The sequence below is a fragment of the Phyllostomus hastatus genome, unplaced genomic scaffold, assembly GCF_019186645.2.
Source record: "Phyllostomus hastatus isolate PE091 unplaced genomic scaffold, TTU_PhHast_1.1 phas_scaffold_442, whole genome shotgun sequence".
NCBI lineage: Eukaryota > Metazoa > Chordata > Mammalia > Chiroptera > Phyllostomidae > Phyllostomus > Phyllostomus hastatus.
In genome coordinates, this window is record NW_025334030.1 from 5045837 (window position 1) to 5073587 (window position 27751).

General features: G+C 48.7%; 1 protein-coding gene across 15 annotated transcripts; it reads right to left on the reverse strand.

The window, feature by feature from the left end:
- Positions 1–335: 335 nt before the first annotated feature.
- On the reverse strand, positions 336–26993 carry FLYWCH1 (FLYWCH-type zinc finger 1). Of its 15 annotated transcripts, none has more exons than XM_045820634.1 (14): positions 26696–26993; positions 26377–26540; positions 25506–25652; positions 24366–24482; positions 16415–16513; positions 12897–13064; positions 12054–12489; positions 11332–11793; positions 9950–10381; positions 9554–9817; positions 6245–6508; positions 4993–5265; positions 4053–4110; positions 336–1466 (listed from the first exon to the last, which is right to left on the reverse strand). In XM_045820634.1, exons 7-14 carry the CDS (start codon positions 12385–12387, stop codon positions 1427–1429), a joined length of 2127 nt encoding a protein of 708 aa, XP_045676590.1. In that variant the 5' UTR covers positions 12388–12489; positions 12897–13064; positions 16415–16513; positions 24366–24482; positions 25506–25652; positions 26377–26540; positions 26696–26993; the 3' UTR covers positions 336–1426. The 15 variants fall into 15 exon arrangements, with proteins under 15 accessions (XP_045676590.1, XP_045676605.1, XP_045676589.1 ...); XM_045820649.1 differs by having other exon boundaries at positions 11332–11790; positions 16415–16584; XM_045820633.1 differs by having other exon boundaries at positions 16415–16584.
- Positions 26994–27751: the final 758 nt, after the last annotated feature.

Sequence of the window (27751 nt, forward strand, 5' to 3'; positions counted from 1 at the left end):
CGATCCTTTTTACACTGAACCCAACTTCTGGGTGCCTAGAGCCCAGCCAAGGTGACAGCCGTGGGACTTGGGACCAGGAAAGTTACTGGTCTGAAGGCCCCACTGGGGAGGCTGCAGAACGGGTAGAAGAGTACAGGCTCTGCAGATGGCAATGGCTGTGGCTGAGTGCTTCACACCAGGCACCTCAGGCCTGTGTCAGGTTCCCCATCCTCAGGGAACTAAGCCAAAGTCCAGCTTTCCCACCACATGCTACTGAGACATCTGGAGTGTGTGGCTCTGTGATGGCCAGCTGTTGTTGCAAAGGGGATGTGAACACACACACCAGCTCTGCATAGTGAGATATATAAAATAAGGTTTACTGAGGGAAAGGAACAAGCAGAGGGACAGTGAGGGGCATCCAAGATGTCACTGTCCCATGGTGGGATGGCAGGCTCTGTGGTCGGCTTGCCGGGAGAGAAAAAGCCTGCATGTGCGCTCCTCTGCAATTACAGAATGAAGGAAAGGAGCCTCACTGTCAAAGATGAAGACTTGTTAGCAAGCAGCAGTCTTTGGAGTTCCCAGGGGGACATCAGCCTGCTTCCCCTGGACCTGCTAGGGCAGGTCTCTGCTGTGTCACCTGCAGAGAGAAAGAACCTCACTTCGGCTGCCATCCACATCTGCCTCTCCTCCTGCGTCAAACTTGGGTGACCCAGGACACTGCTGGCCTCAGCCAGGCCAAATCTGCCCCGTGCTGGCTTTCTGCAAACATCCGGGCTGGCCCCCACTGCCGGGAACAACACCTGCTGTGGGGATCACGGACACTGGGCTCAAGGTGGAAAACGGTGAGGGAAAGAAAGCTGGGCAGTGCGTGTAATGGGGCCTCTTGTTTGGCCTGCTGTTGCTCTGATCACTGCACCCCAACAACAGGCAGTCAAGGGGCACAAAGACCCATCAGGCACCTGTCTAGAAAACACCTGAGTGGCTGGAGCTAGGTAGGGCAGCTCAGCTCAGCTCCAAAAAGCAGAAAGTTCCCCAAACGTTCCTTGGCCAAAGCAGGGCAACACCTGACTGGAAAGTCCTTGGCAAAGTCTCATGCTCTGAAAACAGATGGGTATTCGTGGCTCAGGGTGGCAGACAGGGAAGAGTGACTTTGTCAAAAGATGCGTCTTCAGATCTTTTGGAGGTCAGGCCTTCCCCATGTCAGGCACACCTGTCAGCTGCCAGCTTCTGGAACTTTTGTTTGCTTGCACGAAGACGACACCAGAGCATTCCTCCTGAGAGGCCTCTTGAGGAAGCGTGAAGGCTGCTGATGCTTTCAGAGAGTGGAAAAGGGCTTTTGTCCAGCAGAAGCTAATCGGGTGGGGGATGCCGGGGTCCCGTGTAGATGTGGAACATCCTTGAAGCTGGAGACACATGAGGTTCCTCTGAGTTGGAGAGGAGACTGGCTTCACTGAGAATCACTGTTGGGTTTTATATCTTTGACTTTTCTGATTACAAAGAAACACACATTCATCATAAAAACCCAAAAATGGCAGAAATAGGGAAAAGAGAAAGTTAAGGATTCCTGTAATACTTTTTCCCTAGAGAAAACCATCAATGAGAACATTTCTATACACACACATATACATACATCACACCAGTCCCTTTAGAACTGAAATTACTCCACTGCCATGAAACTTGGGAATTCCCGACTCTGTGCACTACAGTGCCCTGGGAGGAAGCACCAGCATGTCTGTGGGGGCCCGCGTGCTGCTCTGGGAGCTGCCAAGCCTTTTCAAGATTCTTGGTCAGAAAACAATTCTCCTCTGTTACTGCGATAGGGTTAGAAAATGTTCTCTAATTCCTTGATATTTCTCACTCTGAGTGGAAGAGTGTGATTCCTCTCCCTTGGGCAAGGTGACTGGCTTCTAACGAACAGAGTAAAGCAGCAGTGAAGCGGTGAAGCATCGGTCATAAAGCTATGGTGGCATTTCCCCCTCTTTTCCTAAACAGCTTTATTGAGTTATAATTCACATACCATATAGTTCACCCACTTACAGTATAGAATTTGATGGTTTTAGTATATTCACAGGGTTGTGCATTTATCACCATAATTACTTGTAGAACATTTTCACTACCCCAAAAGTCCTCTCCCTCCTCTTCTATTATTGGGAAGAATTTGTGAAGAACTGGTGTTCATTATTTAAATGTTTGTAGAAGTCACCAATGAAATCATTCATCTGGGGCTGGGCTTTTCTTTGTGGGAAGTTTTAAAATTACTAATTCAATCTCTTATTATATAGGTCTACTCGGATTTTCTATTTCCTTTTATTTTTAAAAAGGATTTTATTTAAAGCCCTGGCTGGCGTATCTCAGTGGATTGAGTGTGGGCTGTGAACCAAAGTGTCACAGGTTTGATTCCCAGTCAGGGTACATGCCTGGGTTGCAGGCCATGACCCCCAGCAACCGCACATTGATCTCTCTCTCTCTCTCTCTCTCTCTCTCTCTCTCTCTCTCTCTCTCTTTCCTTCCCTTCCCTCAATAAATAAAATCTTTAAAAATTTTTTAAAAAATAAGATTTTATTTATTTCTAGAGAGAGGGGAAAGGAGGGAGAAAGAGAGGGAGAGAAACGTTAATCGGTAGCCTCTTGTTCGTGCCCTGACTAGGGACTGAACCCGTAATCCAGGCATGTGCCCAGACTGGGAATCAAGTTAGCGACCTTTTGCTTTGGCAGGACAACAGCAAACCAAGCCACACCAGTCAGGGCTCTATTTCTTCTTGAGCTTGTCTTTCTAGGAATTGTTTTCATTTCATCTGAGTTATCTAATTTGTTGGCATGCTATTGTTCATAGTATTCCCTTATAATCCTTTTTCTTTCCTGTGAGGTAGGGAGTAATGTCCCATCTTCCATTCATGATTTTAATAATTTGAGTTTTCTTGATATTTAAAAAATATTTTTGGGTCAATTTAACTAAAGGTTTGTCAAATTTGTTGATCATTTGAAAGAACCAACTTTTTGCCCTGGCTGGTGTAGCTCAGTGGATTGAGTGCAGGCTGCAAACCAAAGGGTTGGCCGGTTCGATTCCCAGTCAGGGCACATGCCTGGGTTGCAAGCCAGGTCCCTAGTGGGGGCCATTGAGAGGCAAACACACATGATGTTTCTCTTCCTCTCTTTTTCCTTCCCTTTCCCTTTCTCTAAAAATAAATTTAAAAATTTAAAAAAGAACCAACTTTTGGTTTTGTTAACTTTCTCTTCTTCATTTCATTAATTTCTATTTTTATGCTTATCATTTCCTTCCTCTACTTTATTTTACTTTGTTCTTTTTCTAGTGTTTTAATATGTGAGTTTAGGTTGTAGATTTGAGATCTTTGTTGTTTAACATAGCATTTACAGCTATAAATTGCCCTCTAAGTGTGCTCGGTGCACCCCGGGAGGTTTTTGTGTGCTGTGTCTCCAAAGCTCATCTCAGAGTGTTTTCTAATTTTCCTCGTGATTTCTTAGAGTCATTGATTATTTAGAAGTATGTTGTTTAATTGTCACATATTTGTGAGTTTCCCAAATTTCTTTCTGTGACTAATTTCTGGTTTCATTCCACTGTGGTCAGATAGCACACTTTGTATTATTTCAATCCTCTTAAATTTACGGAGTCTTGTTTTATGGCTCAGATATGGTCTATTCTGGAGGATGTTCTATGTGCGCTTGAGAAGAATATGGACTCTGCTATTGTTGGCGGTTTTCTTCTTGTTCTGCTCTTTCACTCATTTGGGGGGAAGGTAGCTGTCATGTTTAAGGACACTCAAGCAGCCCTGTGGAGGGGTCTGTATGGTGAGAAGCTGAGTCTCACAGTCATGTGAGTGAATGGACCAGCTAGGAGCTACTTCTTCCAGCTGCACTCAAGCCCTGAGGAGACCGCAGCTCTGGCTGACATCTGTTCTTGGACCTTATGAGAGACCCTGATCCAGAAGCACCCGGCTCAACCACTCCTGAAATCTTGACCTACAGAAACTGTGTAAGACAGTAAATATTTGTCATTTTAAGTCACTAAGTTTTGGGGTAATTTGTGACACAGCATTAGATAACTAATACAATTACCCATTAATCTGCTGGCTTTCAGGAGAACAAGTCTTGAAGCACAGTTGAATTATCCTTTCTGAAGAAAAAAAAAAGGAAAACCTGGATTAATAACTCTTTTCTTGTTGAAGCTGCTAGAGCCAGTGACACATACCTTGTAATGAAGACCTCAAGGCCTAAGGATAAAGAAAACCAGTAGAATGATGCTGATCTGGGGAGTTCCCCGGAAGCCCCAAACCACCTGTGCCTGGGACAATAAGCTGTATGAGATCCCAAGAGTCAGTTGGCTGCCCTTGTCCTCAAACAGATTGGGAATCCACCAGATACCAAAGATGATCTGCCCTTTACCATGCCAAAGGCACTCCACAACTTCCACTTCCTGTTGAAACTCCTCGAAATCTTCTTTTATGTTTTAAGCAGAAATCAAGTTTCTTTTGGTTGTTTTATACAACTTGGATTCATTTCTGTATTTTATAAGATGTGGGCCTTAATATTTACATGAATTCATGTGAGACACACAATGCTTTCTAAAGACTGGTTTTATATTCTGTTTACATGAAGAGAAACCATTTCAATTCAACACAGTTAATTGTTTGCAAAATTTACAGGAGTGTTTGCCTGTGCTTGGGCACATACCTTAGTTCAACCTTCGGGGTGGTCTATATTTTTTCATCAGATTTTCAAAAGAGATTACAATCATTAAAAAGTTAAGACCTCAAAATAAAAGATACAGAAAATGGTAGTTTGTTTTTAAGGATGTGATAGATTTAGGTGTGTTTTCCAGTTCAGGAGAAGAAGCCAGATGAGAGGACAGATAGAAGATTCTGGAAAGACAGAAAGGCCAGGGCACAAAGCTCCCAAGACAGTGCGTGTTCCCTGAGGTGTCTGAACCTTGGGCTGGTGGAGAGCAAGATCACACAGGCTTTTGTACCCCTCCTCTGCCCCCCATCCCTGTCTGTACCTGGGTCCTCCTGCTGGGCCGCACTGGGGAGCTTCTCCCGCTGCCTCAGGGCCTCCAGGCCCACCAGGTCAGGCATGTGGCAGTGGCTGCGCATCACAGTCACCTGCTGGCCCTGGGTGATGGCCCGGCTGCGACAGCCCAAGCGGGCCTGGTCCCGGCACATCCAATATACCTTCTCACCGGCGGCCTTCTCCTTCCTGTAGAGGAAGGACTCGTATACCAGGAACCTCCCCCCGAGGGACGTCCTCAGGAACTCCAGAGGCTGGGGGGTTCCTGGAAGGAACACAGTGCTGTGAGTAGAGTGCCTGGGCCAGACCTTGGGAGCAGGGGCAGGAGCCTAGGTGCCAGGGAGGGAGCCTGTTGCCTTTTTCCCACTAGCCTGCTCCAACCAGGAAACTGCCATCCCCACCCCCTGTAGTGCTCACTCTGGTTACTACCCCTGTCTGTGCCTCAGGGGCCTGGGGACCAAAGCTCAGGTCACTGGCCTAGGGCCCACAGCTCTGACACCTACAAGTGGAGACTGCTGTCTCTAAGGGTGCTAGTGCTGCCTGGGGAGGTTGGCTCTGCAGCCGCCCAAACCCCGAGCTTCCTGCTGGCCTCTCCTGACTTGGCTTGGACTCCACACTTCCTGGCAAGCACCCCAGGTCAGGGGCTGAGCTGGAACATTCGGGGAGGCCCATGGCTGGTCTGAACCATGTGCACCAGGGACCTCCCAACTCCCCGTCCACCCTCCTGTTGGCCAGCTGGCAACCAATCAACCCTGTCTCTCATGACCTTAACTGAAAGGTCAAGCAATGTTGGGTTTGGGGTGGCCAGAGACAAATGCAGGGAGAGTGGCAGTTGAAGAGAGAGAGGAGGCAGAGGAAAACAGGCCTAAGAGAGACCCAGAGAGTGGAGACAAAGGGCCCCCAAGGTCTGGGCGCATTGCCCCATAAATGGGTGCCAAGCACTTCCTGTGCCGGCTAATAATGCCACCCTGGCACACCCCCTTTTCTTCAATGGTCTGAGTGGGTTTCTCCCACTGACAGCCCATCTCAGCCTGGGACCAGGACCGTGAATGAGGAGCCCAGATGCAGCCTCTGCCCTCAGGGAACTCACAGCCCACATGGACGGACTGATGTGCCTGGCTGGACCCCACTGGACATGGGCCATGTACGGAAGGTCCTAGCAGGCAGCCTTCAGCCTGTGTTTTGAGGCTGGCCCGGGGCCAGCCAGGTCAGCAGGGAGCCCAGAGCCCAGCGCCAACCCACACCTGAACCTTCCCTCTGGGCTCGGCTGGGGGAGTGCTCGCGCTGCCTCAGGGCCTCCAGGCCCCCCAGGTCCGGTGGGTGGCAGTGCCTGCGCATTACCATCACCCGCTGGCCCTGGGTGATGGCCCGGCTGCGGCAGCCCATGCGGGCCTGGTCTCGGCACGTCCAGTACACCTTCTCGCCGGAAGCCTTTTCCCGCCTGTAGAGGAAGGACTCGTGCACCAGGAAGCTGCCCCCCAGAGGGGTCCTCAGGAACTCAGGGCCTCCTGGGGGAAAAGAGGGGAAAAAGGGGCAGCAGTCAGTGGAGGGAAAGCCTGGAGCCTGGGCCTTGGAGCAGAGCAGTGAGGTGGTGGGTGCTCTATTCTCAGAGCCAGAGCAGCTCGGCTCCTGGAGTGACCTCCACAAACCCTCCCATGCTGCTCCCACCTCCTCATAGCAGGAGGCCCTAGAGCCCAGGGCACCGACACCCACAGGCCAGGAGTGTTAAACCCAGCCTAGCTTCAAGTCCTGGAGGCTACTTTCCAGAGTCTGGCAGGTCGGGGAGATGGGAGACTATGAGGTGGAGGCTGCTGAAGGCAGAGGGCTCTCCCCCCATCTCATGGTGCCTACGGGAAAGGGGTGTCTTTACTCCATGCACTCGCTTATCCTGGAGGCCTGTGATGGGATGCACACCAGGCCGTGCGGTCCCTAATGCACTGGAGGAGTAAGTGGACAGCTCCTCTGGGGGACAAGTAATCAGCAATGACATGGGCACTGTGTGTGGCACCTTCCACTTTCCTGCAGCAGGGAGTTGGGTTAAAGAAGAGTAGACTCTCCAGGGAGCCGGGCTAAGTGGGGATTTGACCGGAGGGCAGTAGGAGGAGGTAAGCAATAGAGTGAGCCAGGTCTTGAATGTGTTGAGAGGGAGGTGGCCAAACGCTTCTGCCCAAAGGACTCCCTCCCCTCCATTCAGGGAACACACAGAAGAGCTGGCGACAAACTGGGAAATCTGTCTCCCCACAGCAGAGAACAGCAGGAGCCATGGGGCGGGGGGAGGGGGGGTGGGGGGGTGAGAAAGCCCTGGAGAGGGTGGGGGCTGGGTCGAGGGTATCTGGATGTGGAATGGAGCTAGCTGACCTCAGGGCATGTTTTTGTTCCTCCAGCACCACACCCAGTGGAAATGTCGCCTGAGGGATGATGAAGGCTCAGAGTACTGGGCAGAAATCTGGAGAGGAGGGGACAGGGCAGTAGAGCAGAGATGCTGACAGAATGGGAGAGGCTGGGGTATGGAGGGGCAGGTGCGGTTACAGACTTGGCAAACCAGCCTGACGGGGAAGCCACTGAGAACAGTGGAGTCTCGTGAACAAGTCTGGGAGGTCTGAGGTCTCTCAGAAGGTGGGGTCTGGGGCAGTGCTACACAGGGGGCCTGGGTGTGAGGTTTTTGTATGAAGATCAATGATGTAAGGGTGTCTGTGCCTGGGGAAGAAAGACTCTTTGGGGTGCAGAAAGAGGAAGTGGAGGTCTGCAGCTGGAACGTGACACTTGTCGCTTATTTTCCCTGCCCAAGTCCCAGAACGCCCGTAGCCAGCCATAGACCACTGTGGGAAGTTCTTCCCGTGGACACTGATCAGCCCAGGGATGCAGACTCAACCTAAAGCTTCAAACCAAGACACATTACTACTTGCACAGGATCAGTCCTCAGAAAGCTGTGTCATTCAAGAACAGAGACCAAACAATTGCAGAAGGACTCATGTAGCCTGGGGCTCCGCAGATGGCCACACTCTCCATCAAGAGGCTTTCGGATATGCATGGTCTGAACAGTGTGGCCTCCAGGAATTCTTGCTAGGGGAGTGACTAGAAGAGGGGCTTCAGATGACAAGGGGGTACACCAAGCAAGAGCAAGAGAGACCTAGAGATGAGGGTCCGGCTAGGGGACCACAGGGAGATGGTGAGGCAGGGCCCCAGTCAGACTGGAGCAAAAAGACCTGGAGTTGTCTGCTGCCGGATGAGGAAAGGAAGTGGTATGTGAAGAAGAGAAGTGAGGGGCATGCAGAGCACCAGGCCTACAAATGAAGCAGCTGCTGGACTGCCTGGAAAACAAAGCCCTGTGTGAGGAGGAAACAATGGCGGCACGTTCCCAGCTCAGCGTGAACAGGTTTATATAAGCAAAAACAAAAACTGCAGTAACTTCATTGAAAGGATGGGGGCAGCAGGTAACAGCTGAAGTCATATTTTCTCTCTCTTTTTTAAACCAATTCTTTCTTTCATTGGAAGTCAACAAGAGGTTGAAAAAGCAGTCATAGTGGTAGAAGCAAATTTCAAGAAATAGGGCAGCAGATACTCTAAGAAACAAGGGAAAGAGCCCAGAGTGGTTATTCGGGGTGGGAATTGGGGGCGAGGATAGGGCAGGGCTGCCGTGTGCCTTGTAGCTTTGTCTCCATGTACACAGAAGTTACAAGGAAATGGCGGGGCGGAGGCGGGGGTGGGGGGAAGACAGTCAGGAAGAAATATAATCAGAGATTGCAAGCTTCAGAGAACTTTAGGGCCAAAAAGACTCCAGAGGTGACTCAGGTAACTCAGAAAATTATACAATGGGTAACCCCTGAAGGAGAGGCAGATGTCTCTCTGACATGAATGAAGAACTGGGCCGAAGTTGCTCTTCTTAGCAAGATGAGGACAGGAACATTTACATCATTGTGATCGTGAGAGCCCAAGCGCTGCGCCCTATGGGGCTGACCAGGTGGACAAGGCTGACAAGAGAGGGGCTGTATCTCTCTCATCAGTGCTCCCTTAGGGCTGGTGACAGAAATTTATGGAGAGCAGCTGGAGGAGAGAAGTAGTTGATTAACTACACGAAAATAGCACCTTCTGTCTTTAACCACCAGGTCTGCAAGATGTGCTTGTTACTAGGCTCTGTATTACCCACTCACACTGTAAAAATGGCCATGTGCAATCAGCTTCCTTTATAAATGCTACAAACTCTTAAGAAAAAGAAGGGAGGAGGGAGAGAAAAGGGAGCCTGGGTTGGTCATGTGGAGATTGCGGGGCAGCTCGGCTGCTCTGAGCAGGAGGGTGAGGACTGCCACTTGAGTCGGCGGGACCACCCCCAGCCGCCCAGAGCCTGGTGGGGTCTGGTCGGGAAATGCAGTGAGGGGTGGTGGTCAAGGAGTGGAGGTGAGGAAAGGGAAGAGCAAGGAGAGGGCTGTGACTCCTTCCAGAGTGCTCCTAGCAAGGGAAGGGAGGGTGCTTCCTAGGGAGCATGGAGGGTCAAGAGGGAAAGGCTAGCTCACTGGATCTCTTGCCTTTTCCCAGGCCTGCAGCATCTGAATTACCTGAAATTCCACGCTGGGCTGAACCAGGGTGTTTCTCCCGCTGCCTCAGGATATCCAGGCCCACCAGGTCAGGCGGGTGGCAGTGGCTTCGCATCACAGTCACCCGCTGGCCCTGGGTGATGGCCCGGCTGCGGCAGCCCATTCGGGCCTGGTCGCGGCACGTCCAGTACACCTTCTCGCCAGCGGCCTTCTCCCGCCTGTAGAGGAAGGACTCGTGCACCAAGAAGCTGCCCCCAAGAGGGGTACTCAGGAACTCAGGGCCTCCTTAAGAGAAATGGGGTAGGTGGTCAGAAAATGCTGGGCCAGGCCTGATGCTACCCCCTCCTGCCTCCCAGGCCCTCAGAAAGTAAGACTTGATGGGGCCCCAGCTCTGGTCAGTGGGTAAGGAGGACTCACCCGGGCCCTTGTCCTGGTCCTCGGTAGGGGATCCCCGCAGGGCCTGGGGCTTTGTGGGCTTTCTGGGACGGGCCCTGGTGAGAGTCGTGGTGTCGGGCGCCCTGCAGTAGAGCAGGCCATCCACTCCTTGAAGCACCTTGTCCACTTGGCTCCCAGGGCCAGCTGGCCTGGCCTGCGGCACCTTCATGGTCTTCTCCTGCTGCCGCCGGGCCTGTAGGCCCTCCATGTCAGGTGGGTGGCTATGGTTGCGCATCACAGTCACTCGCTGGCCCTGGGTGATGGCTCGGCTACGGCAGCCGTGCAGTGTGTGGTCTCGGCACGTCCAGTACACCTTGTCTCCCACAGCCTTCTCGCGCTTGTATAGGAACGACTTGTGCACCAGGAAGCTGCCCCCATAGCAGGTCCTTAGGAACTCGAAGGGCGGGAGCTCGCCTGGAGGAGGAACTGGCAGTCACACTGGCAGAAGGGGAGGAGGTGGGCGGTTCGGCCAGTGGAATGGGTGGCCAGGTGGGCTTGGTCCAAATGCACCCCACTGAGCCCCCTCACCCAGAAACCCAAGTGGGGGCTGCAGTTCCTCTCCTGGTGGTCAGAGAGGAGGCCACGTCCAAGGTCATGCACCCAGAAGGAAGACAGCCTGCGTGCTCAGTCACTTCAGGCCATGCTTTTTCTTAGGGTTTGTTTGAAATTTTTATCTAATTTTTGAGTGATGCTTGCACATGTCATAAATACAAATGCTATGAAGACACACAATGTAAAACCAGTCCTTCTCCCTCATCCCACCCCAAGTGCCCAGCACAGCAGCTGCCTTTAATCCTTTAATCCTCAAGTCCTTAATCCTTTCCAGGTTGGGAGGCACCCACCTTTGGGACCAAGTCCACCTCCCAGTTACAGGTAATAAAAACTGCACAAAAATTCCATCTATAAGTTACTCAGTGCCACCACCACATGCTGGGCTGGTGCCGAGTACTTCCCACATGCCAAACATCTAATCTCCCTGACACTTAGGCTATCACCCTTCTTAGGACAAAGCTCCCAAAACTGCAGAAATTCAGCAAATGTTGTGAGGCTACCCAGCTACATGAGGTGGGGCTGGAACTTGAATCTGAAACCCATAGCTCAAAATTCTCCCACCAGGCCAACCTTCCCAAACTGCATGGGTTACCAGGATTACATGGCGCCTATTAAAACTCATAGTTCTGGGCCCCACACCAGACCCTGCTGCATCAGAAAATCCTAGAAGGGCCCTGGCCAGCAAGGCTCAGTTGGTTGGAACATCACCCTGTAACCAAAAGGTTGCTGGTTTGATTGCTGGTCAGAGCATGTGCCTAGGACATGGGCTTGATCCCCAGCTGGGGTGCACGCAGCAGCTGAAATGCACTCACCAATCCTCAGTATTCGGCGTTTCTTGAAGGGCAAGCTCAGCATCGACAAGCCTTGCAGCCCTCCACTCCTCTCTGGAGCCGGCATGCTCGGCACCAGCCCAGGGGCAGGCTCTGGCTCCTTGGGGCAGGGCCATGGGCCCACTCCCTTGGGTGGCTCCTCCACCTGGCCTCGGAGGACCTCAGGACCCCCAGAGCCTTCTGGCAGGACTGGACCACGCAGCTTCTGTTTCTGGCGCCGGGCCTCCAGGCCCTCTTCATCAGGGGGGTGGCAGTGGCCCCGCATCACTGTGGCCCGAGAGCCCCGGGTGATGGCCCGGCCCCGGCAGCCCAGTTCTGTGTGCTCTCGGCACTTCCAGTACACTTTGTCCCCCACGGCTTTCTCCTGCTTGTACAGGAAGGACTCGAGCACCAGGAGGCGGCCCCCGAATGGGGTCCTCAGGAACTCCAGGGGCTTGGGGTCTGCTAAGACCAAGGAGAGGGCTGGGTTAGCTAACACGGAGCAAACATGAAGTCAGGGATGTGGACCAGAGGGATGGGGGAGATGGTGGACAGGGATGAGGATCGTCACACCAGCCTGGGACAGCTTCGTAATGAGAGACAAGCAGGCGTGGCTCAGAGAGGGACTGGGACATCCAAAGTCACTGCACTGGAAAGAGAGGGGGAGGTTTGTGGGGCCCCAAGTCTGAGCATGCAAGGCCAGGGGTAGCAGGCCTGGAACTCACCTGTATCTGGCTTGTTGTATTTCTGCTCGAAGACCCGGGGGCTTGGCTGGACTGGCCCTCCCTGCTCCTCTGCTGGCAGGGCCTGGAGGGTCCTGGCCAGGGTGTCAGGGCCAGACATCTCCAGGGACGTGACGCAGTCTGCTCCTTTGGGCAGGGAGCGCACCCCACCCCCGTTCTCAGTGGAGGCCATTAGCAGAACCAGATCAGAGAATTCCTTGAGCTTCACAGGGGCTGTAGGAATAACATCAGTGCCAGCCCCAGAGGGCTTGGGGGACAGCTCCTGACTGGCCTTCACACTCTCACTCTCCTGCTCACTGGGCTCAGGCAGAGGCATCCTGGGACCAACAGCCTGTCCCCCAGGCCTCGCTCAGGCCCCAGTGGATGGACTTCTACTCCTCCTCCCTGGCAAGGGAGCTGGCAGTCCAGGGGCTCTGTCCTAAGAGAGGATACAGCCCCCATCAGTGAAGCCTGGGGCTCAGAAGGGACCCGGGGTGCAGACTGGGCAGACGGGGCACCAGGATGGGCACGGACCTGGACACAGCCGGAGAAGTCTGGGCAGCTGCTTCTGCTTGGCCAGTTCCTCTCTTGGCAGCAGTGAGTGTGTCACCTCCCCCCAACCAAATCTCACTCCCCCCAGCCCCCAGTGTAAAATGTGCCAAGCACAGGGCCCCTAGGGTGGGGGGCAGGGAGGGCAGCACTGTTGGGGGATAAAGATACTGATCACTGAGTTACTACGAATCGAATCGAGGCCTGAAGGTGCTGAGGATGGGGCCAAGTGTTTCAGCGGTTTTTCCATTTAACCTTTCAGCCCCCGTGTTATAAAAGTTTACCATTGTTACTGACCCAGTTTACAGATGAGGACACTGAGCCAGGCCAGGGCGGCTAACACAGCCAGGAAGCAGCAGAGCTGGGAGTCTAGTTGAGGAAGATCCGGAGCCCAACCTCACACGACCGACACCTGCCGTGCCTTGTCCAGGGTAACAGTCCCTGGTGTTCCTGAGCGCCAAGCATCTGAGACAGACAGTGGGGACGTGGGCTCAGGTCATTGACCCTCCCAGGATTCCCAGAACCTTTCCACCCTGACACTCTGCAGACCAGAGTCCCTGGCCCTGGGAGGTGGGACTCTCTGGACTCACAACTAGATCCTGCCCCAGCCCCAGGCAGGAGGCCTGGGGTCCCCCAGAGCTCAGGAGGTGCCGGGGTTCTGTGAGTGCAGTGACCTTGTACCTGAGCTGGTGCTGGCACTGCCTCAGCTGGGTGGGGACAGGGCTGTGAAGCTGTTCAAGAATATGTGGTCACCTAGGACTCCCTGGCCTGGAGAGGCAGGAAGAATGAACTATGGGCCAGGGTGTACCGGATACTTGGCCCAGGGGTACCAGTGTGGAATGGTCTTTCTGTCTTCTCGGGGGAGTAGGTGGTGGGTGGGTTGTGGAGTCTTTCCCATCTTTCACTAATAGCCCAGATTCAAGACAGCTGCCTGCATTCGTATTTTGGTTTCTCCACTGTGACCTACCACCTCGATCCCAAGTTCTGCAGTTCCAATTCCTCCTGGTTCCCCATACCCACTTAGAAGTTCCCTGGGCTGGTGGCCACATTTAGCTCTCCAAGGCCTGGTCAGCCCAAGCTCTGGGCCCCAGGGTTTCCAAGTATCCTGCTGCCTCCCCAGAAGTCCCTGTGCTCCATGCTTGCCCAGCCCCCGGCAGCAGTGAAGCCTAGCCCTGAGGCGGGGTGAGTCAGGAAAATAAATCCTCCAGGTACTGGGACATCTGGTTGGGAGACCCCACCTAACCTCCTGTGTCCTGCCTCCGCACCCCGGTCCAGCTCCAGAACAAGCTAATCCCTCATTCTTGTGCTGTCCTTCTCTGCCCTGCCTTTCCCACCACAACTCCATGAAGCAGGTGGGGACTCTGGGGACAGTGCTGGCAGAAGCAGACACCTCTTGCACCTCCTCAGGCAGATTCCCTCTGGCAGGTAAGGGTTACAGTGGAGGCCCCACCTACAGGCCACCCAGCTTCCCATGCTGATTGGCCCCAGTGCATGTCCCTCCACCAGCAACCTGCCCTGCTGGCTCCCAGGCTCTCTGGGGTCCCTGAGGTCTCTGGGGTCCCTGGGGTCTCTGGGATGAAAGAAAATGGTGGGCCCCCTATGCTGCCTCCTTCTCATGCCCCAGAGAGTTGCCCGTGCTCTCCACCGACAGGGTAAAAAAACATAGAGAAGCTGGCCTTCCCCTCCACAGGTGGCCTTTCCGACCCCTCAGGCCACCCAAAAGCTGTAAGGTCACTGTCCAGCCAGCATGCACATTCTTACAGCACCAGGCAGTTGGTCCCTGCCACGCAGCTGGACAGGACTGGAGGTTGCAGGGACTCCCCTGACGCCCCCTCCCTGCCCCACACCAACTGCCTGGCCCAGACATAGGATGCTGAAGCCCTGCCTCCTCCTGCTCAGCTGGGGTTGACAGGACCAGCCATAACCAACACAGGTGAGCATGGCAAGGACTCAAAATTCCCCTGAAACTGTACGCACCCGAGTCAGGAGACACTGCAATCCTTTCAACAGAAATTGCTGTTTAAATTCAAGACCCATGTACTGGAAAAGACCTTGTATAACAAGAGACCTTGAACTATAGCTCACCATCATCTGGAAAGGTCTGGGTACCTCCATGGACTAGAGTTTGGATTTGATTCATAGTTCCCATTCTCAGCCATTGAGGGGCCTTAAAGTGTAGACCATTTAACAACCACAAATTCTCCTGTAAAGTATACAGGCCCCTTTACACTGTGGTCTCGAACCCGGACTGGCCTCCTGCCCAGATTGGTCACTCACTGTGTGACTTGAGTGTCACAGAAATACTGTGGGGGTTTGGAGCCCTTGTCTGCTGGGACATGGCCCTGAGACTGACAGGGAAGGGGGCTGTATGAGTGGCCACACGAGAGGGACTGGAGCACTGCAGGGATGGAGGAAGACCATCTTGCACCGTCCAGCCCAGCAGACCCTCCAGCTGGATGTAGCCACATGAAGGTGCCTGGGAAAGCCCAGCCACCCCACGAAACCCTGATCAATAATAAACGACTGTCACTTAAGCCACTAAGATGAAGGATTATTTACATTTATTACACAGTTCTTGGCAAGTGACTGAACCTCATGGGTTTTGGCTTTTTGATGAATGGAATGACACTAATGGTTCTGCAATATTCAACATCAAAGTGCTTTTGAAATCCAGGTGCCATGCTACACAAATATTCAATCCCTCAGATGACTGCACTTAAAGGGCTGTGAAGGTGTTAAGTACATTAAGGAGCAAAATATTTAGTATATTAAGTATAATACACTCAAACAAAAATATTAAGTATAAAGGAGAGCAAATGAGAGTTATGTATTAAAAAGTATGTAACATGAGGCCTGACTTGTGTGGCTCAGTTGGTTGGGGCATCGTCCCTCAGAGCGAAAGGTCAGCAGTTGGATTTCCAATTAGGACACATGCCTAGGTTGCAGGTTCAGTCCCCCATCTGGGCGCATACAAGATGTTTCTCTCTCACATCTGTGTTTCTTTCCTTCTTTCTCCTTCCCTTCCCCCCTCTCTAAAATAATAATAATAATAATAATAATAAAAGAAAAAGAAAAAGCCTATAAGATGAAGTAACTAGTCACAGAAGGATAAATACTATATGATTCCACTTCTATGATTTGGCTGGAGTGATCAGACTCAGAGACAGAAAGTCGAATGGTGGTTAACGGGCGGGGGTGGGGGTGGGGAGTTGTGTGAGGGGTACAGGGCAAAGTCTGGGACAATGACAAGATGGACGGTGGTGACGGTGGCACAACACTGTGAATGTGCTTAATGCCACTGAACTGTGTGCTTAAACATGACTTAAGTTGTAAATTTTTGTGTCTATTTTACCACACAGGCAAAGAAACAGTCTGTAACCAACTATATGTAGTAATGCCCCATTTACCTAACATCTGATTAACTACAGGTGTCCCTCCATGATTCAGAATTTTTACAATTTCAGGTTTCACAATTTGTCCATTTGGGATAGATATCTTCATAAGCTCTTATAACCCCTCACTTTCTGGATAAAAAGGCGTACACATTTTACCCTAATTTGGAGAATAACGTGTCTTCATCCATTTCCCTTGGCACACCTCCCAGGTACCAAGGGCTCCCCATATCCCAGGGGAGCCCTGTCTCTACCATTCATGTCCTGCGCTCTGGTCACCAGACCTCTGCGCCTCGACTGGTTCTTTGCATTTGGATCATCAAGGTTTTTGGTCTCCTGTATACTAAAACAAAACCTAACAAAACCCCCTTCTTCCCTTAATGGTTTAATTTTGCAAGGACAGCCCATACCCTTCCTTCTCACCCTGGTCATCCGCAGACACTCTCCTCTTTGGCCACCGTGCAGAATCGGTCCATAAACCACGCTCTCCCTCTGAAACCCTTGTTCACGCCTGCACGTGGTCTATCTGGACAAGGGCATTTATTTAGGAATACAGGAATGAAGTTCTGACACATGTTACAATGTGGATGAACCTTGAAAACACGATGCACAGTGAAAAAAGCCAGACACAAAGGTTACATATTGTGTGATTCATTCATATGAAATGTCCAGAAAAGGCAAATCCACACAGACAGAAAGCAGATTAGTGGTTGCATAGAACTGTGGGGGTGGGGGAGATCAGGGAGTGATACCAAGAGGTGTGGGGGTTCTTTTGGGGATAATGAAAATGTACAATTAGTCCTGGTGATGGTTGTACAGCTCTGTGAGTACACTAAAAACATTGGAATATACACATTAGATGAGGGATTGTATGGTATATAAATCATATCTCAATAATGCCATTTAAAAAATCCTTACAGGGCCCTGGCTGGTGTGGCTCACTGGATTGAGTGCCAGCCTACAAATCAAAGGGTTGCTAGTTTGACTCCCAGTCAGGGCACATGCCTGGGCTGCAGGCCAGGTCCCCAGCAGGGGACGCGCAAGGGGCAACCACACATTAATGCTTCTTTCCTTCTTTCTCCCTTCTCCAATCATAAATAAATAAATAAATAAATAAATAAATAAATAAATAAATTCATTCTTATAGTTAACTTAGGTTCCCAGGGTCACTTGGATAAAAAACAGTTTTCTATACCATAAACAGGTTTCTCACTCCTGGGCTTGGTTTACTCATCAAAGGAGGGGGTAGTATAAATTGTGTATTGAGATATTGTGTAAGGTGCTAATGTTATATTGTAAAGACTACACAGAATACATTTTTAAAATGTTAAGAACAAAACACTAATAAATCACCCATAATCCTGCCACGCCAGTGCACAGCTATTTATATTCTTGTAATTGTACCTTTAACAACTCCTTATTTCCTGTTGTACACACATTGTGTTCAACATGTTGTTTGCTATTTTACTGCATGTTGAAGTGGTAAGCCCCTGCCTACAGACTAGGTGGAGTCCTAAAGCATTATCTAACTAACCTAGGCCCGTAACAGTTACAATACAAATCTAAATCCTCAGCAGCAATACTTGCGAAGGCCACAAGATGGTGATGTTGCCCCATAAAAATTAATCTACAGCATCCTTGGTAAAAGTTAAACGCACAGAACAGTGTTTCCAAAACAAGAATTTGTGAGTTTGAATATGTCACAAAAATAATTCAAGAATTCTGAAAATGCTTGTATCTATAAAACTTATTAGTTAAGAAGCAGAATCCAATGAACAAATTCAACAAACACTATTTTTTCTAAACTAGGTTTAAAAAAACAAACAAACCCACAGTATCACTGAGACCCTGACATTACCAATTCGCTTTTCTTCTGAATCTTCTTGATTCTGGTCATATTTTTTATTTACTGACTAATTTTACTTTATGTATTCATGACTTAAAATAAACCATAAGTAACGAGGAAGAAATATCTCAAAATGTTGAAAGTATTAAGAATAGTGATTTATTTTTTCCTTACACTTTTTTTCAAAATGGTTTACAATGTGCATAAACTCTTTTTACAGTGGGAAAATATTAAATGCTTTAAAGATAAGCTGTATCTTCTTGCTTGGTGATTTCTTTTTAACTCTGTAACTCATAGAAAAAGCAGGGAACATTCCTATATGACATGATGTCATACAAGAAAATAAATAGTATAAACAATAGAAGAGAGAAATGAGTAAAAATCAAGTATATTAAAATCTCTGTTCTGGGATTTGCATAGCCTCAAAGATATTTCCCACAAGATGTTTATTAACTACATAGGGAAAGATAGTAACTTGACAGTGAAGAAATCCCACAGACATCCCCTTAAGTGAGCAAGGTCAACCAATAAAAAGACAAATTTACTCAATAACGTCCTTGATAAAAAGCACTGACAAGGACACAATAGCATCTCTGTGATACTCCTGCCCAAAACATGCACCCCTATTCTAGTCAGACAAGCCACATGGAGGGACAGTCTACAAAACAACTGACCAGAACTGTCAAAACTGTCAAAGTCATTGAGGGCAAGGAAAGGCTGAATACCTGTTCGAGTCTGCAGGAGACTGAGGAGACATGACAACTAAATGCAATGTGGGAGCCCAGAACAGAAAGGGGGTGCTAGGTGCAAAGGTGGTAAAATCTGAGTAAGGTCAATAGTTTAGGTTAACAGTATTGCACTGGTGGGGTTTTCCTGGATTTGATCACCGCACAATGTCAGGTAACATGTTGACATTCAGGGAGACTGGCTGATGGATATATGGGAATTCCTTGTGCTATTTTTGCAATTTTTAAAAAGTCTAAAATGAACTAAAAATAATAGGTTTTTGAAAACCCAAGTTTCAAAATTATAGACACAATGGAAGTTGACAGAGAAAATAGGTGATCAGAGACTTCCTAAGGTGGGCGGACGGTGCAGTGCAGGGATTAAAGTGAGGAATGCCAGTTGCAGAGGTAACAGGCACAGAGCTGTGGCCAGACCCTCAGAGTAAGCTGTCGGCTGCACTGACGCATCCCTACAGGCCAACTATTCTGTGGTTTGTCATAGTGGCTTCCAACTGATCTGCCCAATGGGGGGTGCTGTGGGAGACTGGAGGGCAGAGCAAGCAGGGTGTCTCCACAGTCACCTGCCTGATTTGGCCCCACCAGGGCTGTCTGCTCCGGCTTTTCAGGGTTGCCCTCCCACTGCCCTGGATCCCTGGCATGGTTGTGGTGGCAGCATCTAACCACTGTCCATCTCCGAGGATGCTCACCATTCTTGTTTGGCTTCTCGGCTCTTCTACCACCAGGAAGAGCAATGAAATTCCCAGTTGAAATCTTACAGTAGTTTCTGTTTTCCTAGTTAGATTCTGACAGATACATCCTTCAGGAGTCTAAAGGACTGTGATTACAACATTTAATGTTTATCAAACAGCAGCTATGTGCCACACTAAGCTAAGGACTTTCAATGCATCATGTCATATTATCTTCCAAAGAGCCCCATCAATTAAATTCTACTGTTCTTTGCCCTGGCTGGTGTGGCTCAGCGGATGGAGTGCTGGCCTGAATACTGGAAGGTCACTGGTTTGATTCCCAGTCAGGGCACATGCCTGGGTTTTGGTCTGGGTCTCTCACACGTCAATGTTTCTCTCCCTCTCTTTCTCCCTCCCTTCCCCTCTCTCTAAAAATAAATAAATGGATGAAATCTTTAAAAAAATTCTACTGTTCTTTGATATTAGAGTAGGCACATAAGGCTTAATTTTAGGTTCCTGAGACCAACCTAAAGGACAGGACAGCAAAGGGCCAGAGTGAGCATTCAAACCTTCTGGGTATGCCTTCAGGGCCTAAACTCTTAAAATAAGTTAAAATAGTTCCAGCCATAGGTATCACTATAGTGAGTTAAGACTGGTGTTTTTCAGTCAGGGTGACTTGCTCCCTGGGCAACATTTGGCAAATATCTGGAGACATCCTTGGTTGTCACAAGGGGGGGGGGGGCAGGGCACACCACTACCCTACTAGTGGGTAAGGGCCAGGAAGGTTACTTTTACTTATTCCACAGTGCCCAGGGCAGCCTCTCACCCCACTTACTTCAAAGAAGAATCTGGTCTAAAATGACAATAGTACCAAGGTTGAGAAACCCTGCCTAAGACCAGTGTTTAAAAAATGAATAGGCCCTGGATGGTGTAGCTCAGTAGATTGAGTGCCGGCCTGTGAACCCAAATGTCTCTGGTTTGATTCCCGGTCAGGGCACATACCTACGTTTCAGGCTAGGTCCCCAGTAGGGGGTGCACAAGAGGCAACCACACATTGATGTTTCTCTCCCTCTCTTTTCCCCTCCCTTCCCCTTTCTAAAAATAAATAAAATCTAAAAAAAAAGTAAATCTAATTTGCAAAAACTATGAATTAAGCTTTTTTTAAAAGATTTTATTTATTTATTTTTAGAGAGGTAAGGGAGGGAGAGAGAGAGAGAGAGAGAAACATCAATATGCGGTTGCTGGGGGTCATGGCCTGCAACCCAGGCATGTACCCTGGCTGGGAATCGAACCTGCGACACTTGAATTAAACTTTTAAAAAATGAAGTAGAATATAAAGACAGCATCCATATAACGAAGCTAAGTATAGTTTTCATTAAGTTTTTATTTTAAGTATTTGTAAGTGTAATTCTGGTCTCTGTAAGAATTACCCAGGGTATCTGACAAAAATACAGGTGCCTGAATTTCACACCTAAAATTCTGGAGAGGGATTCAAGAATCTGGGTTTTTAACAAGTACTCCATGAGGCTTTGGTACTAGTGGACCATGAACTGTGCTTTGAGACACACTGGAATAAATGCCCTTGACAAATAGGTGGTCCACAGCTAAGTGACCAACTTAAGAAGTATCTGAGGTTTTCTTTGTGCCAGGTACTACACAAAATGTTTTATGTATATTATGTCATTTAAATCTGTCGCATGGTACAGGTTCCCTCATTAATATGTTAAATAAAATCATTAACATCTCTTTATTTTATATCAGTGGGAGAGTCATGATTTCCTCTTTTAAAAAATGATCCTTTAACAATTTAACAAGTTTCAGATACTCTGGAGTGTTGTGGGCACCTCAAAAAGAGAGGAACTTGAGAAAATGTGTAAGTAGTACAGGTAAAATATGGTGGAGAGAGCTTCCTGGGCATGGTTTCTATGCCTCAGGAGAGCAAACACCAGACTTTCAAAAATTCAATCTGAGATTCCTTATGAAGACTTCCAGCAAAGCAAACTCAAGAAAGCCTATAAGGTGCCCTGGCTGGTGTGGTGCAGTGGATTGAGCGCTGGCCTGTGAACCAGAGCATCCCCAGTTCGATTCCCAGTCAGGGCACATGCCTGGATTGTGGGCCAAGTCCCCAGCAGGGGGCGCGTGAGAGGCAACCTCACATTGATGTTTGTCTTTCTCTCTCCCTCCCTTCCCCTCTGTCTAAAAATAAATAAATAATCTTTAAAAAAAAAAGAATGAGACTAAAAAAAAAAAGCCTATAAGGTGAATTAACACACTTGCTGCACCTAGGAAAATAATCAGACCAAAACTAATGAGACCAGCCTTATTTCATGATAAAAATATCTTTCACTGAGATTATGAGACTGTAGGGAAAATTTGTTCTTCAGTGGAAAACTACACATTGTCTAGAACATACCCTTCCAGGTTATATGAATCTAGCCTTTCCATAGCTTGAGCTATTTTTACAACTCTGTACATTATACAGAATAATGAAAAGTAAGAACTGATAACAATGCGGACTTCCGGCAAGATGGAGGAATAGGTGGACGCACCGTGCCTCCTCGCACAACCAAGATTAGAACAACAATAATTTACAGATAGAATATCACTCAGAACTGACAGGATTTATCTGAATGGAAGTCAGACAGCCAAGAAGTTGAAGTAGACCCGTGCATCCAGACCGGTAGGAGACGACGAGCCGGGCAGGCGTGGGTCAGCGGCGCGCGGAGGTCGGGGAAAATTTGGTGCGAAATCAGCGCGACAGCCATCCGGGGGCGCAAGAACACAGCGGTGATCCCTGAGTAGGCAAGCTGCGGCTGGCGGACCCTGTGGGGCAGCGATTGTGGACCAGGGCAGAGCTCGCAGCCCAGGATCCCAAGGAAGGGCCTGAGCCCCCTCCGGCTCCCGCCCCCGCCCACACATACAACGTCACAATCTAGCGACCAGGGTGCCCAGCCCCGGTGAACACCTAAGGCTCCGCCCCCCACTGTAACAAGAGAGACCAGAGACAGGGAAAGACATAAGACATGCATCCAACAGAACAGATCAGTCCCACAGGACTCATCCTTTTGAGCGACCAAGAAATAGCCAATCTATCAGATGCACAGTTCAAAACACTGGTGATCAGAAAGCTCACGGAATTGGTTGATTTTGGGCGCAATTTAGATGAAAGGATGCAGGTTACCATAAAAGAGATGCAGGAAGATACGCGGAGGAGAGCCAATAGTGAAAGGAAGGAATCTGAGTCTCAAAACAATACAGTGGACCAGAAGGAAGATAGAATCAACCAAGCAGGAAAGCATGATGAAATAAGAATTCAAAAAATTGAGGAAAAGCTTAAGAGCATCCAGGACACCTTTAAACGTTCCAACATCCAAATTATAGGGGTACCAGAACAGGAAGGAGAAAAGCAACAGATGGAGCACGTATTTGAACAAATGATAAAGGAGAACTTCCCCAATCTGGCAAAGGGAACAGTCCTCCAAGAAATCCAAGAAGTTCAGAAAGCCCCAAAGAAGTTGGACCCAAGAAGAAACACACCAAGGCACATCATAATTACATTAGCCAAGGTAAAAACGAAGGAGAGAATCCTAGAAGCAGCAAGAGATAAGGGGACAGTCACCTACAAAGGAGTTCCCATCAGACTGTCAGCTGATGTCTCCAAAGAGACCTTACAGGCAAGAAGGGGCTGGAAAGAAATATTCCAAGTCATGAAAGACAAGGACCTACATCCCAGATTGCTCTATCCAGCAAAGCTCTCATTTAGAATGGAAGGGAAGATAAAGTGCTTTTCAGATAAGGTCAAGTTAAAGGAGTTCATCATCACCAAGCCCTTATTTTATGAAATGCTAAAGGGACTTATCTAAGAAAAGAAGATAAAGAAAAGACATGTATAGTAAAAGGACAGCAAACTCACAATTATTAACAACCACACCTAAAGCAAAACCAAAAGAAACTTAAGTAAACAACTAGAACAGGAACAGAACCACAGAAATGGAGGGCACATGGAGGGCTAGCAGCAGGGAGGTGGGAGGAGGAGAGAGGGGGAAAAGGTATAGAGAATAAGTAGCATAGAATGTAGGTTGAAAATAGATAGGGGGAGGACAAGAATAGTATGGGAAATGTAGAAGCTAAAGAACTCATAAGAATGACACATGGACATGAACTAAAGGGGGGGAACGTGGGTGGGAGAGGGGGTACAGGGTGGAGGGGAGAGAAGGGGGGAAATGGGACAACTGTAATAGCATAATCAATAAAATACATTTAAAAAAAGAACTGATAACAATGCAAAATAACTTAGGCTAAAGACAATAAATTCTCTCTCTCTCCATGTAAATAAAGATAGACATGTAAATGATTCTTCCCACTGGGGAAGAAACCAATTTTGCCTCCATCTGTACATTCATTTCTAAATTCTTGATCTAGTCTTCTAAAATCTTCTTTGGGTTCTCTTGATAACTGATTGTAAGATCTTACTGGTTTCTTGGTTCATGAATTGAGTAAAAGCTTTCACACATATTCATTTTATATCTGTATGAAATCATGAGTTTTATTTCCTTTGTTTTGGTCTAAGGCTCCACTTTTTAAATTATCCTGGTCATTGGTCCTATCATCTTTGGGTTCCAGTCACAATTTAAAAAATTACTTCAGCTATACCAATCTTTATTGCCTGTAATAAAAGTGAGTATTATCATATGAAACTGTTATTTGTTATACATATATTTATTCTAGGTAGATTAGCATTTTTTACTTTGGATGGTCATTGTTTTGAGGTAAATTCTTGGGTCCTAATATATTTATTTCATAGCACTTAATTTTTACTTAATACAGATTTCTTGAGCATCTGGAGTGTTTTTCAGTCAGGCAGATGTAAATGGAAAGTTCCAGAGCTTCACAGTTTTGGTTGGTCACTCTCTTACCCTCTCTCCCCTCCCCCAAAACTGTGGTACAGAGCAATCTGAGGGCAGTATTCAGATAGCCTGCTCTGATAATGCTGTCCTCTGGTGGTGACAAAGGGATCGGTGTAAACCCAACACACAAGTGGCACTCCTGGGTCCAAGCCCTGATCAGTAAGACCTTGGAAGGTGGAGCCTGGCTCAGCAACTGATCAACAGAATTACCTTCACACAAGAGAGGGACAACCCCCATCGTCAGGTGCCAATAACTAGGTCCTTAGCTCTGGCTTTCTAGGTGGGAGACCTGGGGCAAATCCCATCACTTCTCTGGGCTGGTTTCACCTGTGAAACAGGAAAAGTGGCAAATGAGATATTGTATGTGAAATTCTTCTATAAATTGTAAGTCACCACACAAGAACAGGGAATTCTTTGTCCAGGCCCAAATAGTGGTCCTGAAGAATGGAGGGGAGGAGAGAAGGTCATGATATTTGAAAAAGCTCCAGGATGAGCCCTGGCCAGGCAGCTCAGTTGGTTAGAGCATCCTCCCAATACACCAAGGTAGAGGGTTCAATCCCAGGTCAACGAACAAATGCATAAATAAGTGAAACAACAAATTGATGTTTTTTTCTCTTTCCTTTCCTCGCTTTCTAAAATCAATACATAAAAAAAAAGGAATTGAAAAAATTTTTAAAGATTTTGTTTATTTATTTTAGAGAGCTGGGGAAGGGAGGGAGAAAGAGAGGGAGTGAAACATCAATGTATGGCTGCCTCTAGCACAGCCCATATCTGGGGATATGGCCTGCAACCCAGGCATGTGCCCTGACTGGGAATCAAACCAGCAATGCTTTGTTTCACAAGCCTGCACTCAATCCACTGAGCTACACCAGCCAGGGCTAAAAAAAATTTTTTTAAAGCTCCTGGATGAGTCCAATTGCTGTCCCCCTACCTTTCGCCACTAATGAGCTATGTGGGTTAAAGATGCACACTGGCCAGCCTGTGAACCCTTCTATATACACACCAGCCTGAGTGTGTATACAGGCATTATTCTTGGGGGGGCTTGTAGGTGGCAGCGATCAAGATTCAGAGCTGCTATTCTAAAGCAGGGCTTCTCAAACTCAGCACCACTGGCACTTTGCGCCAGATAATTCTCTGTTGTGGTGGATGTCCTGTGCAATGAAGGATGTTGAGCAGCATCCATAGTCTCTACCTGCTAGATGCCAGAGCACCTCCAAAGTCCTGACAACCAACATTGTGAATGTTCCCTGAGATGCATTATAGAAAGAGAGATTGCAGCCAAGGGTACTCCCCTCCCCTAAACCCCAAATCCCCCATCAGAATCTTAGCTATTTTTAACTTCTCCCTTACCAGGCCTAATGTATCCTCAAATCTCATTCTCTTTATACTTGATCCAGCCATCTTCCACGCCTTCCAGTGCACATCACCTCAGTACTTCGACAATCCCCACTGTGTCCTTAATGGCCTTCTCCACTAGCTTCGTCTTTCCAATTCTCCCTACGCAGTGCAATACTGACAGGTTAATCTTCCTAAAATTCAACTTGAATCATTTCTCTCTCCAATAAAAACCATCTCCATCTCTGTTATAAAAGCTACACACACACACACACACACACACACACACACACCCCTCCACAATTTAGCTCAGGCCCCACACACTTTCTCTTCCTCCAGTCTGACTATGGGGTTTTGGAAGATTTGGAAGACGAGCACGAGAAACCTGACTGAATCAAACCAGGAAATTCAAATCAAGTCCTGGAAATGGTCTTGGGCCTGAAACACAGAAATGTCAAAATAATAAAAATATACCCTTTTGAAGGTTACACATGATTCTCTGATTACGCAGCTCAGTATCCACCAATGTCAAGGAATAACGGAAGTGAAAAACTGATGGTTAGAGCAAGTGTTTGGAACTATGGTCACACAGGATAGGTCCCAAAATCAGTTTCATAGTTTAGCAATAGTCTTTTGAAATGGAAAGAATAGAATAGAATAGACTAGGCTGGGCTAGACTAGAATAGAATGTGAATGTGAAATTAGGGTAACATCTCCCTTTAAAGTTATCTTTCATTAATCTGTATGTACAGGTGCAGGGTTTGTACGTAAAATATATTTCTCAGTGTAAGTTGGAAAAAAGTTTGAAAGCCACAGGGGACAATCTACATAGTCAGAAGTGGAATGAGGAATATAAGAACAGCAAAAAGTGCAAGGTCACTGGTACCTCCACAGCTGCAAAGATGGGTGCCAGAGTGGAGGCTGTATGTCGTGGAGTGGTCACCGCTGGGGAAGACGGGCGAATGTGGGGCTCCCTCATTCCGGGTGTCAGGGCTCAGTTCCAGGGTGCGGTGGGTGCGGGAAGGAGGGGTGAGGAGAAAGGCGGCGAATCTCGAGTGAAGGACAAGGAGGCGGCCTCAGCGCCACAACCCAGAGCCTGGGACCCCCCCTACTCCCAGCATCAGCAACCGTTGGGACCGCCAGGAGAGTCGCGTCCATATCATGATAACTGGAACCCTCCCCGACCCGCTGGGACCCGTCCTCACCGGGCACCGGCCAGAAGGCGACGGCATCGGGGCCCTCCCTCCCCGGCGACCGAGCTGCGGCAGGTCCTTTGGCCTCGGCCACTGCAGCCACAGGCGTCGACCTTGCGGCCCAGGCCCCTCAGGCCACCGCAACAGGAGCTCCGGATCCCCGCCCCCACATGACACTCGGGAGCGAGCTCCGCGCCCTCGCGCGCCGTCACACGGGTGGTCGGGAGCGCGCGCCACCCCTCGGGGGAACCGGCCTTTGGGATCGCCTAAGCCAGCTCCCGGTTTTCTTACGCAGCAGAGCCCTTTTTGGGGAACGAAATCCGCTTCTCCGGGTCTTGCGGCGCGGTGTGGAGCTGGCAGCTCAACCAATCCGCGCTGGGAGGTGGGGCTAGAGCTCGCAAAAGAGGTGGAGAAAGCCCAGGATTGGATGGCGGCTTCCTGGGCGGAGCCTCAGTACCTGCGTCTAGTCCGGGGTCTCCTGAATGGTAGCTCCTACACTAGTGAATGGGATCTTAATTGGGAGCAGAAGGCAATTTCTTTTGCATCTCATTGAAACCTTCAAATGACCCCGCCCCAACGTGGGCCAATTTGAGATTCAAAATAAATGATAATGGACTATAACATTGAATAAAATAAGAATCCATGAGTTGGCATGATGTAAATAAGTAAATAGGGGAGAAGGGAAATTTCTTTTAGTAAAAATATGTAAGCTAATTTTACACATGGTTGACTACATAATTTATTTTTCTTTTGGAAATTTCTTTTCTAAATCTAACTATTATCAATATTGCTGCTGTGGCTGGCATCATTGCTAACATTTGGGGGGTGAAGAATACATGGGAATGCTTTGAACACTTCTTGAATTTTTTCCGTAGGTGTGAATTATGTCAAAGTAAAACGTCAAACAAACAAAAATATTCCGGATAGGAAAGCATTTATTTCACATTGGTCCCTCCCTCGCGCATGGGTCCGGTCCAGCCTTGGCCCCTTGGTCCCGACCTCGTCCATAGGTGCAGTGGTCGTCCTTCGCACAGCCACTAGGCACTTGTCATTCTCCGACCCCCTTGT